Here is an 18,397-nt window from a genome sequence, read left to right on the forward strand (position 1 = left end):
AGTGGCACCTCTGATCACACATGCTAAGCAAGCTATTTTTCTTTAAATATAGAAGATCTGTTTGGTTATTTTTATTATGATAAAATATACATAATACTGGCCATTTTAACCATGTTGAAGTGTACAGTTCTGTGGCATTAAGCACATTCACATTGTGGTGCAGCCATTACCACTATCCACCTCCTGATCTTTATCTTCCCAAACTGAAACTCTGAACCCATGAAACACTGACTCCTCATTCCCTCTCCCATCCCCTGATGACCATCATTCTACTTTCTGTCTCTATATATTTGACTACTCTAGTTACTGTATTTAAGTGGAATTATATAGTATTTGCCCTTTGTTTGTTTGTTTTGGTTTTTTTGGCCTCTCACTGTTGTGGCCTCTCCCGTTCTGGAGCACAGGCTCTGGACGCTCAGGCCCAGCGGCCATGGCTCACGGGCCCAGCCCGCTCCGCAGCATGTGGGATCTTCCCGGACCGGGGCACGAACCCGTGTCCCCTGCATTGGCAGGCGGACTCCCAACCACTGTACCACCAGGGAAGCCCTCTAGTATTTGCCCTTTTGTGACAAGCTTATTGCACTTAGCATAATGTCTTCAAGGTTCATCCATGAAAAGATTTGTTTTTAACACCCTCCCAAGGAACCCCTCCTATTCCCTACTATTCAAAACACAAATCTTTTGCCGTTAGGTAAACATAGATTAATTGCCTTAACTGGCCTTTGAAAAGTAGCTTGTTTTGGAGACTGATAGTTATCCATGGGGCCTGGGATGATAGGAAAGGAAGCTCCCTCCAGAAAAGTCATTCCGAACACCTGAACACCTCAACTCTGGCCCAGTGATGACTGTAGAAGGGCTAGGGCTTTCACAAAGTATCTGCAGGGTTGAAAAGGCATTTCTGGAATTTAGCAGAAGGGCTTCACAATTCTAGTGAGGCACAAACATACCAGAACAAGCTCCAGAGTCGGTGTTGACCATAAGCTACAAGTGCACCAGCTGTGTAGGATAAGGCCTCTCAAGACGAAGGGGTGTATTCAATGAAAAGTGTCAGGCGAGAAAGACATGGTAGGTAATGAAAGAATGTGGGCTTCAGACTCAGGCACACATGGGCATGAATCCCAGCTCTGGCACCTAATTGGCAATGGAACTTCGGTAAGTTACGCAACCTCTCTGAGCCTCAACTCCCTCATCAGTGAAGAGTGCTACCAAGAGCACCTGTCCCTCCTTGTGTTATAGGATTAAATGAGGTAATATATCAAAAGGACCAGTCAAGTACTTGATAGTGGAAATAATTCCTTCTATTTGTCTCTGCATTAGTCAGGCCCATGTTAGAGCCATGCTGGGTGGTTTCAGATACCAAGTTTTTAAAATAATAGAGGTTTTCTGAGGAACCTCCATATGGTTTTCCATAGTGGCTGCACCAATTTACATTCCCACCAACAGTGTAGGAGGGTTCCCTTTTTTTCCCCAGATACTCCAATAAAGATCTATTAAAAAAAACAGAGACCAGAGATGACCCAGGGAAGGTCATTAAAAATTATCAGAGTTGATACAAAGCTACAGTAATCAAGACAGCATGGTACTGGCACAAAAACAGACACGTGGATCAGTGGAACAGAACAGAGACCCCAGAAATAAACCCACACACCTATGGTCAATTAATCTTCAAGGAAGGAGGTAAGAATATAAAATGGAGAAAAGACAGTCTCTTCAGCAAGTGGTGTTGGGAAGTTGGATAGCCAGCCAGATGTAAATAAATCAATGAAGTTAGAACACACCAGCACACCATACACAAAAATAAACTTAAAATGGCTTAAAGACTTAAATATAAAACATGATACCATAAAACTCCTAGAAGAGAACACAGGCAAAACATTCTCTGACATAAATCATACCAATGTTTTCTTAGGTCAGTCTCCCAAGGCAATAGAAATAAAAGCAAAAATAAACAAATGGAACCTAATCAAACTTGCAAGCTTTTGTACAGCAAAGGAAACCATAAACAAAACGAAAAGACAACCTACAGGCTGGGAGAAATATTTGCAAGTGATGTGACCGACAAGGGCTTAATTTCCAAAATATATAAGCAGCACATACAACTCAATTACGGAAAAAAACAAACAACCCAATCGAAAAATGGGCAGAAGACCTAAATAGACATTTCTCCAAAGAAGACATACAAATGGCTAACAGGCACATGAAAAGATGTTCAACATCGCTAATTATTAGAGAAATGTGAATCAAAACTACAATGAGGGGACTTCCCTGGTGGTGCAGTGGTTAAGAATCTGCCTGACAATGCAAGGCACACAGGTTCAAGCCCTGGTCTGGGAAGATTCCACATGCTGTGGAGCAACTAAGCCTGTGTACCGTAACTACTGAGCCTGCGCTCGAGAGCCTGCAAGCCACAACTACTGAACCTGCATGCCACAACTACTGAAGCCCATGCACCTAGAGCCCGTGCTCCTCAAAAAGAGAAGCCACTGCAATGAGAAGCCTGCATACCTCAATGAAGAGTAGCCCCCACTAGCCGCAACCAGAGAAAGCCTGTGCACAGCAACAAAGACCCAACACAGCCAAAAATAAATAGATAAAATAAATAAATTTTTAAAAAATTTAAAAACTACAAAGAGGTACCACCTCACACCAGTTAGAATCGTCATCATAAAAAAGTCTACAAATAACAAATGCTAGAGAGGGTGTAGAGAAAAGGGAACCCTCCTACACTGTTGGTGGGAATGTAAATTGGTGCAGCCACTATGGAAAACCATATGGAGGTTCCTCAGAAAACTAAAAATAGAGTTGCCATGTGATCCAGCAATCCCACTCCTGGGCATATATCTGGACAAAACTGTAATTCAAACAGATACATGCAACTCTACGCACAGCAGCACTATTCACAACAGCCAAGACAAGGAAACAACCTAAATGTCCATTGACAGATGAATGGATAAAGATGTGGGACATATATACAATAGAATACTACTCAGCCACAAAAAAGAATGAAATAATGCCATTTGCAGCAACATGGATGGACCTAGAGATTATGATACTAAGTGAAGTAAGTCAGAAAGAGAAAGACAAATACCATATGATATCACTTATATGTGGAATCTAAAATATGACACAAATGAACTTATCTACAAAACAGAAACAGACTCACAGACATAGAGAACAGACTTGTGGTTGCCAAGGGTGGGGGGGGCGTGGACTGGGAGTTTGGGATTAGCAGATGCAAACTACTATATATAGAATGGATAAACAACAAGATCCTACTGTATAGCATAGGGAACTTTATTCAATATCCTGTGATAAGCCATAATTGAAAAGAATATGAAAAAGTGTATATATATGTGCATGTGTGTGTGTGTGTGTGTGTGTGTGTGTGTGTGTGTGTATGTGTATGTATAACTGAACACTTTGCTGTACAGTGGAAGTTAACACAACACTGCATTAATAAATCAACTATACTTCAATAAAATAAAATTTTAAAATATTATCAGAGTTGGAAAAGAGGTAGAAAGTCAAAGGTAAAAAATAATGGGCTTATAACTGAACAATATGAAGAGATACTTGACTTTTTTCAAGTAGGGTTTTCATAAGGAGATGGACAGTCAACTACTTGAAGCAGAAGTGTTCAAATTGAAGCATGAGAGAATAAGATTGAATGTGAAGTGCCAGAATGACAAAAGACTCAAAGAAGTCACCAAGGAAGTCTCTACAACCTCCAACCTTGGGGCTTGAAGAATAGAGATAGATGGTCCAGAGAAGCACTGTCAGATAGAAATATAATACGAGCATATGCAATTTAAAATTTTCTAGTATTAAAAGAAAAGTAAAAAGGAGGTAAAATTAATTTTAATGATATATTTTATTTAATCCATTATATAATTATATTATTATTTCAACTTGTAAGCAGTAAAAATTACTGATGAAACATTTTACATTTTCTTTGTATTAAGTCTTCGAAATACAGGGTGCACTGCACTTCAGACTACCCGAGGCAAGCTACAGATTCAGTGTAATCTATATCAAAATACTAATGGCATTTTTCACAGAACTAGAACAAATAATTAAAAAATTTGTATGGAAACAAAGAAAACCCCAAATGGACAGATCAATCTTGAGAAAGAAGAACAGAGCTGGAAGAGTCATGCCCCCTGACTTCAGACTATACTACAAAGATACAGTAATCAAAACAGCATGGTACTGGCACAAAAACAGACGCATAGATCAATGGATCAGAATAGAGTCCAGAAATAAACCCACACACATATGGTCAATTAATATACAACAAAGGAGGCAAGAATATACAATGCAGAAAAGACAGTCTCTTCAATAAGTGGTGCTGGGAAAACTGGACAGCTACATGTGAAAGAATGAAATTACAACATTCTTTAATGCCATATACAAAAATAAACTCAAAATGGATTAAAGACCAAATATAAGACCAGAGATGATAAAACTCCTAGAAGAAAACATAGGCAGAACACTCTTTGACATAAATCACAGCAATACTTTTTTGGATCCATCCCCTAAAGCAAAGGAAATAAAAGTGAAAATAAATAAACAGGACCTAATTAAACTTAAAAGATTTTGCAGAGCAAAGAAAACCACTGACAAAATGAAAAGACAACCTACTGAATGGGAGAAAATATTTGCAAATGATATGACCAATAAGGGGTTAATTTCCAACATATATAAACAGCTCATACAACTCAACATCAAAAGAACAATCTGATTAAAGAATTGGCAACATTTTTCCGAAGAGGAAATGCAGATGGCCAACAGGCACATGAAAAGATGCTCAACATTGCTAATCATCAGGGAAATGCAAATCAAAGCCACAATGAGATATCACCTCACACCTGTCAGAATGGCTATCATCAAAAATAACACAAATAACAAATGTTGGTGAAGATGTGGAGTAAAGGGAACCCTCTGTTGGTGGGAATGTAAATTGGTGCAGCCACTGTGGAAAACAGTATGGAGCGTTCTCAAAAACTAAAAATAGAACTACTATATGACCCAGAAATTCCACTGCTGGGTATACATCTGAAAAAAACAAAAATGCTAATTTGAAAAGATACATGCACCCCAATGTTCATAGAAGCATTATTTACGATTGCCAAGGTATGGAAGTAACCTAAGTGTTCATCAACAGAGGAATGGATAAAGAAGATGTGGTACATATATACAACGGAATACTACTCAGCCATAAAAAAGAATGAAATTTTGCAACAACATGGATGGACTTGGAGGGTACTATGCTAAGTGAAATAAGTCAGAGAAAGACAAATACTATATGATATTACTTCTATGTGGAATCTAAAAAATACAACGAGTGACTATAATAAAAAAGAAACAGGGCTTCCCTGGTGGTGCAGTGGTTAAGAATCCACCTGCCAATGCAAGGGACACGAGTTCAAGCCCTGGTCTGGGAAGATCCCACATGCTGCGGAGCAACTAAGCCCATGCACCACAACTACTGAGCCTGCGCTTTAGAGCCCATGAGCCACAACTACTGAAGCCCATGCGCCTAGAGCCCATGCTCCGCAACAAGAGAAGCCACCGCAATGAGAAGCCCGCGCATCACAACGAAGAGTAGCCTGTGCTCGCTGCAACTAGAGAAAGGCTCCTCACAGCAACGAAGACCCAATGCAGCCAAAAAATAATAATAAATAAATAAAATTTTTAAAAAGAAGCAGACTCAGATATGGGGAACAAACCAGTAGTTACCAGTGGGGAGAGGGAAGGAGAAGTGGCAGCACAGGGGTAAGGAATTAAGAGGTACAAACTACTATGTATAAAATAAGCTACAAGAATATCTTGTACAACACATGGAATGTAGCCAATATTTTGTAATAACTATAAATGGAGTATAACCTTTAAAAATTGTGAATCACTATACTGTACACCTGTAACATACACAATATTATACATCAACTATACTTCAATAATTTTTTTTTTTTTTTTTAAATCCAGGGTGTACTTTACCACTGACAGCACATCTCAACTTGGACTAGCCACAGCTGAAATGCTCAGAGGCCATGTGTGGCTGGTGACTACTGAACTGGCTAGCACAGGGCTGGAGACATTCAGATGCGGAAGGCGGGTGGGAGGGCACAGATGACCTCAGCAGGTCCCTCCAAGCTCCCTATATTTAGCAAATTGCCACCTGACACAAGACAACCCTCATGCATTCCACTAGGTATACAGCCTTTCTTTTAAAGTTGCTCTGGGAGATGAAGAAAGAACCAGTGCTAACTTTCTCATCAACACCTTTTCAGCAAACACCTGGCATGTTTTAAATTATGAACATGCTTAGGATGAAGATAAAATCTATTCATTAAGGCCAAGGAACTAAAGAGGCACTGGCAAGAAGCAAAAGGGCCTGAAGTGAAGATGGATCTATGTCCAACGCCAACACTGATCACACGTAGCCAGCGTATACCCTGAAAAATGTACGTTTAAAAATAAAATTTGGGGGCTTCCCTGGTGGCGCAGTGGTTGAGAGTCCGCCTGCCGATGTAGGCGACACGGGTTTGTGCCCTGGTCCGGGAAGATCCCACATGCCGCGGAGCAGCGGGGCCCGTGAGCCATGGCCGCTGAGCCTGCGCGTCCGGAGCCTGTGCTCCGCAGCGGGAGAGGCCACAGCAGTGGGAGGCCCGCGTACCACAAAAAAAAAAAAAGAAAAAAACTGGGAACAACCTTTAATACAAATCCTTGAGGCTGAGGAACTCCCTAGCTTTTTGCGAGGTTACTTCCCTGTTTGGATATTCTACCCTTTCACGAAAGGTCAGCCTAAAAAAAGTTTAGGAACAAAAACAAAATTTATCAATAAATAGGACTCAGAGTACAAACTAAACATGTTATCTCCAGGTAAGCCCTCTCTGGCAGGGATTAACCTGGGATCCAGAGGAGGAACAAGTACAGCAAAGAGGCTGCTGACCCTTGGTCCCTTCCAGGCCTGAAAAGGTTTTTTCTCTATCCTCGGGTCAGGGCTTGGATGCTGTAGGGCTGTGGCACGGCCACAAAGACAACTATGACTTTTGTTTACTGCCTCTGGGAACATGGAAATACGATGGCCTTCTGAGGGCTAACTACACCTACTGGATCAAACACTTTCTCCCACTGCTCCAGCTGCCATGCTGAGAGCTAAGAGTACTGAATGTTTTCTGTGTGCCAGGGACTCTTCTAAGCTCTGTGCATGTAATTCCTCGTTTAATCCTCACATGAAGCTTATGACACAGGTCCTATTACAGCCTTACTTTACGGATGGGGACACAGAGGCACAGAGGGGTCAAGTAACTTGCCCCAGGTCCCCCAGCTAGGGAGGTGGCAGAATGGGGGTATGCAAATTAGCATAAAGATACACAATGACTATCATACTAGAAGAGCTTGGCTATAAGCTAAATATATTAATATTTATAACGCACACATAATTGTAAATATATTAATATTTATAATTATATACTACATATATAATTATATACTATACATGTAATTATATAATACATTAAAATATAATTATATAATATATAATTACACATACAATTAAAAAAATTTTTTTTAATTAAAAAAGAAAAATTTTGGCCACATCCCATGGCATGTGGGATCTTAGCTCCCCAACCAGGGATCCACCCCGCACCCCCTGCATTGGAAGGTGGAGTCTTAACCACTGGACTGCCGGAGAAGTCCCTAAAATGTTTATATGTACATTATATTTACAAATATAATAATGTAAAAAATTTTAAGAATACACGGATCAGCAGAAGAGTTGGGTCGGCTATGGAAGTGTAGAAAAAAAGAAGGTACAGAGGATAATGTACCTTTTGTGGTTTTAAAATATGTCCACTATGTCTTTGTCAGTCCTCTCCAAAAGGTGGAGCCAATCAACTCCCTCTGAGAGCAGGCTGGGGTTAATGAGTCACTTCTATCAAATAGAATGTAGCAGAAGTGACAGTGCGTAACTTCATGGATTAGAAGAGGCATTGCAGCTTTTATCTTGCTCTCTCTTGGGTTACTCACTCTGCGGGAAGCCAGCTGCCATGCTGTGAGGACTCTCAAGCCACCCAGTAGGGACAGTAAGGAACTAAGCCCTGCTGCCTGCAGCACCAACTTGGAAGCAGAACTCTTAGCCTCCGTGAAGCCTTCGGGTGACTACACTCCAGAGAGCATCTTGAGGGGCACTGCGTTGTATTCCTGAGCCAGAGAAACTGTGTGTGATAACATGTTTATTGTTGTATTAAGCTTCTACGTTTGGGGTAAAGATAACTGATACACCTATCTAAGTACCCCTCTAGGAAAAAGGAAGTTTTAGCCCTTTGGCTTCTAGTAATTCAGTCCTTAGTGCAAGGTCATTCCCATTCTGAGCTGGACTCATGAAGCTAACCTGTTGACACTAAACATTCCCCTCACTTAGCTTCCCTCATCCTGGTTATCCACTCACCAAACAACCTTTGGACTATGATTTAGCTCCCCAGGTACCTTTAGAGAGAGGATGAACTGACCATACAGACAAGGGATTTCTAGATTCTGTGATGATGATTTTTCAGGACAACTTAATAAATGGTCTCTGATGATGGCTTCCTGTGGAGGCCTTCCTGGGCTGATTATATGGACTTTGAGAACATCTAGTCTCTCTGGCTCTTTTGAGTATAGAAGGTCCCTCCTTATGGCAAATTAATCAGCCAGCACTGATTGGCTGAATCAATCTCTCAGGGGGAGTATCCCCAGAGCACTGACGAGAGTGAGAATCTCCATGTTAAAACAGAAGCCAGGCCCTGCATGTAGGGACTTGGTATAGGAAAGGCAGGTCCCGCCCAGCTGCCCACTGGCCTTCTTTGTGTCATCCACACCACCTTCCAGGCAGAAGGAGCCTTTACTGAGATGTGTATTCAAAGAATTCTCCTCACTGGGGAAGACCCAGGAAACCTCAAAATGGTCAACTAATCGATCACTTTTGTGATGCAGTTTCTATTATTATCCACCCCAATATCACTCTAGTCGGTAGACAGTCTAGAGAACGGAAGTCCAAGAACGATAAGGTTCAATGATGCCAACTCACCCTTATTACTTTCTCTGAATATTTTCTTTATTATTTCTCTGGATAAGCAGCAGAGATAAGAGTTTTCTGGATGTTTTATGTGGGTAAAAGCTAATGATTTATAATTTATAAACCAGTGACATAGGAGTAGTAAAAAAAATCTTGAAAGAGCTATAATTAAAGACCATGAGGATTAGGAAGCTGTCCCAGTGATTCTTGGAGTGACAAAGAATGTGTTTAAATACCAAGTCTGGGGGCTTCCCTGGTGGCGCAGTGGTTGAGAGTCCGCCTGCCGATGCAGGGGACACGGGTTCGTGCCCCAGTCCGGGAAGATCCCACATGCCGCGGAGCGGCTGGGCCCGTGAGCCATGGACGCTGGGCCTGCGCGTCCGGAGCCTGTGCTCCGCAACGGGAGAGGCCACAGCAGTGAGAGACCTGCGCACCGCAAAAAACCAAAAAAACCCACCAAGTCTGGTATTAATACTACACAATGGTATGTCAATGTTTAAGCGCTCCAGTTGTTAGTAAATTACCTTTAAATTGTTATTTTATTATACCTTTGTTTTCAGTTTAATAACATTTACCATAAAAGAGTTTCTCACAAGTGTATTTAGGCAACTTGCTCATGCGAGAAATGGCTGGAAATTAAATGCACACGTACAAGAAGTACTGGTTAAATAAATGTGCTAAAAGGCAGGAATACAGTGGGTCTTAAATGGTCAAAAGCTCCCTGGAAGAATTTGTATTACAAACTCAATCCTAGACACGTCATGTAATCAAGGCTTCTAAACTGTAGTGCATCTTTGCACAAATCAGGGACCGAGGACAGTGGGAATACCACATGTCATGCATTTGGTAGGGATGGGAGCTGAGAGGGCACCTAAAAATTCAGGGGGAAAATAGCAAACACCAACATGGCAAACAATGGGATTCCTGTGTTGGCACCTGCATTTGCCTACTGTCTCCCAAGGGATCCTCTTGAGCTAGAGATGGCTAAAGAAACATCCCAGTAATTTGGTGGAGCCCTGCAAGAGATGTGGATTAGACCAGTTGTGATGGGGGACCCCAGATAACATGGAAGTGGTGCTGCAAGCGGTGCTTTGAGCAGATACAAAGGATCTAGAAGATAGAAACCTCCTCCCTATTTTCAAGGAGGGTGACCGCTGGCTGGCGGTCTCCACGGATCCTTGCCTCCTGGTCTTCATGCCCTTGTGTACTCTCCCCCAACACCGAACCTGAACAGTTGTATGTGACCAACAGAATGTGAGGGAGGTGTTCTGAGATTAGGTCATAAAAGGCACTGCAGCTTGCACCTCACTCTCTTGGTTCACTCCCTCTGGCGGAAGCTATAGCCACTCCAATTATGAAGACACTCAGGCAGCCCCAGGAGAGGCCGCCGTGTGGGGAGGAACCCAGGCCTCCTGCTAACAGTCAGCACCAACTTGCCAGCCGTGTGAGTAAGCCACCTTGGAAGTGGATTCTCCAGCTCTAGTCAATATCTTCATTGCAACCTTGCCAGAGACTTTAAGCCAGAGCCACCCAGCGAGACCATCTCAAATTTCTGGCCCTCAGAAAACTGTGAGATAAACGTTATTATGTGAAGCCGTTAAGTTTTGGGGTAATTTGTCATATAGCAATAGTTAACTAGTACAGGGAGCTTCATGTTACTTGGTAAAAAGAATCACTCAAAAATGCTACTGCCCCTTGAATTCACTAGAAAAGGCAGGGATCTACGTAGTGGACTCCATAGACCATTATAACCACCAGCGATTTCTCTGAATGTACGATGGTGGTTAGGGGCTGGTCATTCATAGGCACCTCACCGTCCTCGAAGAGCAAGAACCAGACACCTCTGGCCCCAACAGATAGCTGTAATAATCCCTTACTGCTGCCAAGTGATCTTGTCATCTCTTCAATGGGGACTTTCGTTTTGGTCCCTTTTCTCCTGGGTACCAGCACGGCTGGGCAATCCGGGAGGTCTCCTTTGCTCCTGAAGGACCCAGGTCAGCAGTAACTAGTCCTGAAATCTCAAGTTAGGGTTGGGATTCACCTTCAGGCTTCTGACCTCCTCCTGGCAATTGCTAACTCTCATGGGTCTGAGGCTGCCCCACCCCTGAGGGCACATAAGACAGGCCAACTCCCCCTACCACTTGCCTCAGTTCTGACCTCTGGCCTGACGAGTATGCAGACAACTCCTTCATCTGTATCTCCAGCACAGGTTAACAAGTCCCAAACTGAACTCTTGCTTTCACTCTCACTAGGCCTGCGCCTTTGGTCTTCTTTTCTATCTCAGCAAATGGCTTTTCCTTCTTCCCAGCAGTTCAGGTGGAAACCTTGGAGTATCCTTGACTACCTTCATCTGTCAGCAAATCCTATGTGCTGGATCTTCAAAATATATCCAGAATCTAACTATCAATATAATAAGCAGAGTGATCTTTTTATACCAGAAGATAGGTCATGTCACTTCTCTGATCAAACATTCCAATGGTAAAAGCCATAGAACAGACTATTAGCCCCTCTGTGATCTAGCCCACCCCCTACTACTGTCCCTCATTCATGTCAGTCCATCCTGGCTCCCTTGCTGTTCCTTTACATGCCAGACCTGGGCCTACCTCCCAACATTTGCACCTGCCTGGAATGCTCTTCCCCCAGACCCACATCCAGCCTCCCTCAGTTCCGTCTTTGCTCACATGTTGCCTTCTTAGTGAGACCTTCTCTGTACACACTCTAAAACTGCCCACATCGCCCCCTCACCCTACACTCCCTATCTCCCTGTCCTTATTGTTCTCCACAGCACTTATCATGTGACCTGCTGTGTACCACACTCAGCTTCCATCTTTCTGTACTAGAATATAAGCTTCATGAGGGTAGTGATTTGTCTCCATTTTCCCTTGCATTACCATTTCCTTATTAATCACGTTTTAACATGGCTATATAAAATTGTCCCCAGGCATTTTGTTTGATAGTTTATTAGACGTCGGGATTTCTCACTCAAAATCTGAGGTTCTTCCTAGAAATTTCCTTTCAACAAAGACTGATGGACTGGGTGACCTGCAAGCAACAGAAGGTACCAACTGTCACCCCAAAACTGTTCAGTCACCTCTTTCTTGTTTGACTGTGGAATTCTGATTAATTTTAGCTTTAACGTCAAATAGAAACAGGAATATGTAAAAAAGGAAAATAAAATGATTAGCTCAGTTTTCAAAATCTTTACTACATCCCCCATTTCAATATTCTATTTAGGATGGAAAATTTCCCCAAGTGCTAGAAAACAAAAGCTTAATGGGAGCCTTTCCTGCTTGTAACTGACACCAATTAAAGTAATCTTCATGATAAAGATTTGTTAGGCTGAGACAGCAGAATTAAATGCATTTAATACGACTCTTTCGCAAACATCTGTTGAAGAAAGAGACAAAACCAATGCCAATAGCGCTGTGTTAAGGCTGTGGCGTGTCCAAATTTTTTTGGCCATAAGTGATTATATTCTAATAAAACCTCATAGGAATGGGCCTCCTAAGAGTCATATAAATTAGAGATGAAGAAAATGTTACCTTACTCTTGACAAATGCAAGACAAATCTTTGCAAACCACATTCGGCTAGTTTTTTTATACCCCAAACCCTTCCGAGGAGCGGCATTAAATGTTCCCAAAGCAGGAAGCTTTCCCAGTCGCTAATCTTCAGTGCCCCCCTCACCCTCCCAGACCACCACTGACAAACCCCACATACCACAAAATGACTCTCCAATCGTATTTCAAAATAATGAATTAGCAATCCTCACGCTGACCTTGCAGAAGAGAAAAACAGGCTTTGCGCTCCTGCGCTTAGATTCAGGCCTTGCTCTATAAGCAGCACTGGAAATGAGAGCGTGAAAAGAAGCGCACTGTGGTCCAGGGAGCCTAACTGCAATGAGATTTGTTACCGAAGAACTCCAGGACCAAAATCCCTGGCAATGTCCAGACAGAGTCAACCAAGAAGTGTCAGGAGGAATATAAACAAGGCCAAATCACAAAGGAATAGTCTGTACTCCATCCAGCAGACCCAGCTGTAAAACAGCCACTTCACACAATAGGTTTGTAAACCTCACAAGTCTGGCAAGGGCCAGAGTGAACCACCTCTGACCACGTGGAGACGTACTAGGTCTTGAAATGAGTCTGGACTATTGAGTCATCAGGTCCCACACTTTCTAAAATAATGAGGAAGTTGCTCGACAAAATTTCCCGTCTTGAGAGATGGGAATCCAAAGTGTGAGTGTGAACGTGAGAACCCTGGGATGCGTGTAAATATTGTCACCAAGGAACTGCACACACATATGCCCAAAATACCCATGTTGGAAAAGTTGATAGTAACATGTTTGCATCACTCCCTTAGGTAGGAATTCTTAAATACATGTACAAGTTATTTGGCAGAGGATACATTGGACAAATTTGTGAAAGCAGGATATTTGAATCCATGGTCACAAATTAACAGTTAATGTATTTGAAAAGAAGGGCCTGGTTAACCGCCCAAGGACAGAGTTGGGCGACTAACCCTAGGACGGAGCCAATCCCACCCTCTGGTCCTCACTACCCACAGCCCTGCAGAGGGAGTTAGAAGCACACCTCCCTTACTGGGAGTTAGAAGCACACCTCCCTTACTGGATCTCTTGAGCTAGTAGCCAACTCCAGGAATTTATGCAAAGGCAAGCGGAAAAGGCAGGTTATTTTCCCCTCTTACTTGTGCACTGAACTCATTTTCAGGTTACTAGGTCTGTCGAGGCAATCACACAGAATAAGACTTTTTAGATTTTTGGAGAAGGAGGGCTACTTTTTAATTTCTGAAGTTCTCCCGGGCAGTGGGGTCTGAAGGACAAAAGGATGGTAAAGGATGTAATTCTCTAATCAGAAATGAGAGGCCATTTCCCTCCTTCAGCTCACTGTGAAATTAAACAGACCCACAGGCCAGTGGCTGGGCCAGAATCGGCAGGACTGACCAGGTGAGGGCACTCTGCTTTAGGAGACTTTGTGGGAATGCTGCAGGAGAAGACAAGAGCTCAGGGCCCGTAGTTATAATGTCTGTTGACAAGGGCCTCTTGCTCATGCTTCCTGAGACTCAAACACACCGTCTAGAATTCTAAACCAAAGGAAGACACGAAAACAGTGAAAGGACTTAGGCCACACTAGTCTAGAGCAGGGAGGGACAGCAACGGCCTGTGTGGTTTTAATCTGGCTTTATGCCACCACCTTTGGAGGTGGATGTATTTATCCACTGGATATTCATCTTTGGTCCCTATCAATGTATATGGCCTGGTGCTAGGATCCCTCTTTTTCAATGGGGTGTGCAGGGTCAGAGATAGCCATGGGAAAAGTTTTGTACCCCATAGAGAAGTCTGTAATACAAAGAATTTGGAAAGAATCAGACCAGAGGGGTAGAGAAATACTTTAAAGAGCTCTCCATTTATAGAACAGGCAACTCCGTAAGGAGTAGAATCTATTTTCTAAAGTAACTCCAGAACCTCCAGCAGACCTCCAGCCAGCATCTGACACATTATTTACTAGAAAAACATGCAGAGCTTAATCAGTGACAACTATACCAATAGAGACTTAACCTTGGCTGCTCAAATCCTAAGAGACTATTATTTATCATTAACTATTCTTTGCTGTAGATATGCCCTGTATACATCCACACTCGCTCCCTCCTGCCCCCGCCATTATCCATGACATGGTTTAGGAATCTACCTCCTTCCTTGAATCCCATTGATCTACTCTGGCCCTCACTGCTTCTCTACCACACTGTCTACCTCAGTGACATACGATACTCTTTCTCCTCCATTAGACCGTGGGCTCCTTGAGGGCAGGGCCAGTGCCTCCCACTAAGTCTCTACTGTTTGTTTGCCAAGGACAGTGTTGATCACACATGCTTGCTGGACCAGACTGGAGAAAAGACATACGCACTTTTCTATCACAGTGGATGACACAGATCTGTTCCTTCTTGGCTTCATCTGTCTCTGGTTAGGGTGCTAAGGGTCCACAGCAGAAATCTCTGGACCAAGGCAGAACGGTGAGAAGACACTGGGCCCCAACAGAAGGGGAGGTCTGGCCTCTCTTCACAAGTGGACGCCCCCCGGCGTCTTCACATCAGCCTCCTCCCGAGGTCCTATCCACTGAGAGCCCTTCCCACCCACCCACCTCCACACACACACACACACACACACACACACACACACACACGTGGGGAAGCCGAGCTGCCTGGAGACTCGGACCCCAGGATGCAGATTACAAGTACCTAAGACGGGCTCAGTTGTCTTGGGGCTCCTTTCTGAGGTATTCACTTCCAAGAACTGTAGGAGTACCAGGTGCTCTAAGTAACTTGAGGAAAAGGAAAAGAAAGATAATAAAGCATTGAGAGCACAGATTCCAGCTGTATTGTTTGGGTCTGGATCTCGACCTTCCATTTAGTTAGCTGTGTGACCTTGGGCAATTGTGTACACTTCAGGGCCTCATCTGGAAGATGGAACACTTCATAGGATTGCTGTGCTGTTTGAATTACTTAATCTGTGTAAAGCATGGAGACCACTGTCTGGCCCATCGTGAATGTTCTCTGATTGTTAGCAACAGTCCCCATTATCTGAGAAATGAGGCTAAGGCTCCATGCGCCCCTCCCCTACAGGCTGGGGAAGGGGGAGGAGGGGAGAACAGGAGAGCCAAAAAGCCCTAACACACTGGTTCTCCAAATGTAGGGGGCTGCACACCTGGGAACTTGTTAGAAATGCAAATTTGGGACCCCTCCCTAGATCTACTGAATCGAAAACTTTGTGATTAAAAACCCCTCTGGGGGCGGCTTCCCTGGTGGCGCAGTGGTTGAGAGTCCGCCTGCCGATGCAGGGGACACAGGTTCGTGCCCCGGTCCGGGAAGATCCCACATGCCGCGGAGCGGCTGGGCCCGTGAGCCATGGCTGCTGAGCCTGCGCGTCCGGAGCCTGTGCTCCGCAACGGGAGAGGCCACAGCAGTCAGAGGCCCGCTTACCGCAAAAAAAAAAAAAAAAAAAAAAAACCCCTCTGGGCTTAAGTTTGAGAACCCCTGGTCAAAGGAACTAAGAGAAAATCGTAGCCTCCTTGGTTAAGGCAGCTCCAATTAATTTCCAGCTCCGGGATGACCAGCAAGTTAAGGCTGGTGTGAAACCAGGTGGGAAGACTAATTTCTTACCAGGAGGAGGGCTGAGAGGAATCAATTCAAAGGACAAAAGGAATCTTTTTTTTTTGCGGTACACGGGCCTCTCACTGTTGTGGCCTCTCCCGTTGCGGAGCACAGGCTCCGGACGCGCAGGCTCCGCGGCCATGGCTCACGGGCCCAGCCTTTCCGCAGCATGTGGGACCTTCCCGGACCGGGGCACGAACCCGTGTCCCCTGCATCGGCAGGCGGACTCTCAACCACCGTGCCACCAGGTAAGCCCAGGAATCTATTTTTAAGAGGAAGTTGCTGGATTAAAAAATTAACCAACAAATAAGCCAGCAAAATGCCATAATATTTCCAGGACAGGGCTGATCTCTCAAGTTTTCTATTCATAGCCATCTAGCCAGATAAAAGGAGTGATAGCGCCTTCTAAGGCTACATGGGGGAGCCACGATTTGGCCCATGTGGGTTTTAAAAGTGTTGTCAGAACAAGAAACAAAGTCTGACCAGGCCTGGGATGGCTCATGAATACAAAGAAGGTGAAAATTCCTGTTTTAAAGCATTGTTACCATAGAATCACGCCTTCACAAGCCACCCCCTCATCTTCCCAGAGTTCTGTGCAGTCCCAAGGAGGAGGGTGGAGAGGGGTCTGCAGGAGACCCAGAGGAGCCTGGACCACAAAGCCAGGGCATTACCTCTAAACGGTTGCTTACCGGAGAGCCGTTTAGTGAAGAAGTTATCAACTCACGGGTCTGACAATGAACCACGAGACACATGCAGCAACAGGAGCAAAATTCTCTTGATTAGAGGACGATGATATTTTGCTGAGTTTGGGAGGGAGGGCGCAGACGCTGTACAGGTTGTATGGGGCTGAACACGTCACACTTGAACCAGATGTTACGTGAAAAAGTTGTGAGTTGATGGGATGATCACATAAGGGTTTGCTTCAACTCCTCCCTCTCCACTTTGTCCTCTGTCTTTTCTTTCCTCCTCTGGGCACAGGTCAGCACTATTGAGTGTCCAGCTGGGTATTGTGATGTCACCCAGAGTGGATGATGCCTGAGGAGACTAGCAGCCCCACCCTGTTTGGGGACACAGGCCTGATGTGAGCTCCCGTGACACCAAGCTCCCTCCATCTACCTGATCACATCTCACATCTCCGGAAGTCCTTATCCTCCCCTCCCAAAACCAATATGGTGCTTCAGGGAAACTGAGGCACAGAGAAGCTCACCCAAGGTCAGGCAGCCATACCCCAGTATGGCCATGAACAGTGCCGGAGCTTCCTGACCGCTTGTCCACACCAGTCCAGGGGACCCGGCTGCCTTTTATAGAAAGTTTCCACACACCTTCTATTCCTAACTCCGATCACAACTATCGCCAGTCCGCATGCCTCCGAAGCACCAGCAGACTCTGTGTCACAGCCTTAGTAACGTGTCTCATTTAGGACCATGAGCACAACTTGTTTGCACGGGACACTGAATTCCTGATATTCTTCCTGGACTGCTTTTTTGTTTTTATTTCAAACACGGCTAACTACTCAGGCCTTTTATATATCAAGAACGCTGACTTAATTCTCCAAGAAAAATGAGCAGTTATACCACACACAACTGTTCTTGGTCATCCCCAAGGTGCCAAGAATGTCAAGAGTTTGCAGTTTGAGGGTAGGAAGAATACTTTGTTCCTAATGGCCCATGGTGAGGCAGGACCCAACTAACAAGTATTTGTTTTTATTTTGCAAGCTAACAGTAACAGTACTGATAAAATGAAAGATAATCTAATAAATAGATAATCTAATAAATAGATATGTACATATACACGCACACATAAACACACATATATGTATTTTAAAGTTACCAGAATGTCTTGATTGAGATCTAAAATGGGTAGAGCCTTTGGAAGAAAAGGAAGCAAGACCCTCAGAATAAGATCTGCATGTGAAGGTGAAGAACAGATATATAACCTTCAGTACATGGCTTGCTCTACTCATCACTGAACAGATTCCAGTACCTAAATAAAGCCTCAGAAAGCACACATATGGGAAGAACGAGCTCATTTATAAAACAACTGATGGGCCAAGACAGGGAGCGCTCACCAGCCAATAAGGTGACTTGGTTTCTCAACACAACAGAAGCGCATTTTAACTGTGTAGTAAATAAAATAAAACTTCATTGTAAAAGAGCCCCAATGTCCCCCATGTG

At 43.9% G+C, this 18,397-nt stretch overlaps 1 protein-coding gene across 13 annotated transcripts in view; it reads right to left on the bottom strand.

Moving 5' to 3' along the window:
* SAMD4A (sterile alpha motif domain containing 4A) overlaps positions 1 to 18,397 on the bottom strand; it is a 235,424-nt gene that overhangs the window by 83,897 nt on the left and 133,130 nt on the right. Inside the window, exon 1 of one of the 13 annotated variants that reach the window (XM_067735172.1) lies at positions 15,312 to 15,853. The exons of the other annotated variants lie outside the window; for them this stretch is intronic. Within the exon in view, the coding sequence (XP_067591273.1) occupies positions 15,312 to 15,480 (169 nt within the window). The 5' untranslated portion in view covers positions 15,481 to 15,853. Of the gene's footprint in view, positions 1 to 15,311; positions 15,854 to 18,397 lie in introns of those variants that run through there. 13 annotated transcript variants of the gene reach the window in all.

The sequence above is a fragment of the Pseudorca crassidens genome, chromosome 1 (assembly GCF_039906515.1).
Source record: "Pseudorca crassidens isolate mPseCra1 chromosome 1, mPseCra1.hap1, whole genome shotgun sequence".
Lineage (NCBI taxonomy): Eukaryota > Metazoa > Chordata > Mammalia > Artiodactyla > Delphinidae > Pseudorca > Pseudorca crassidens.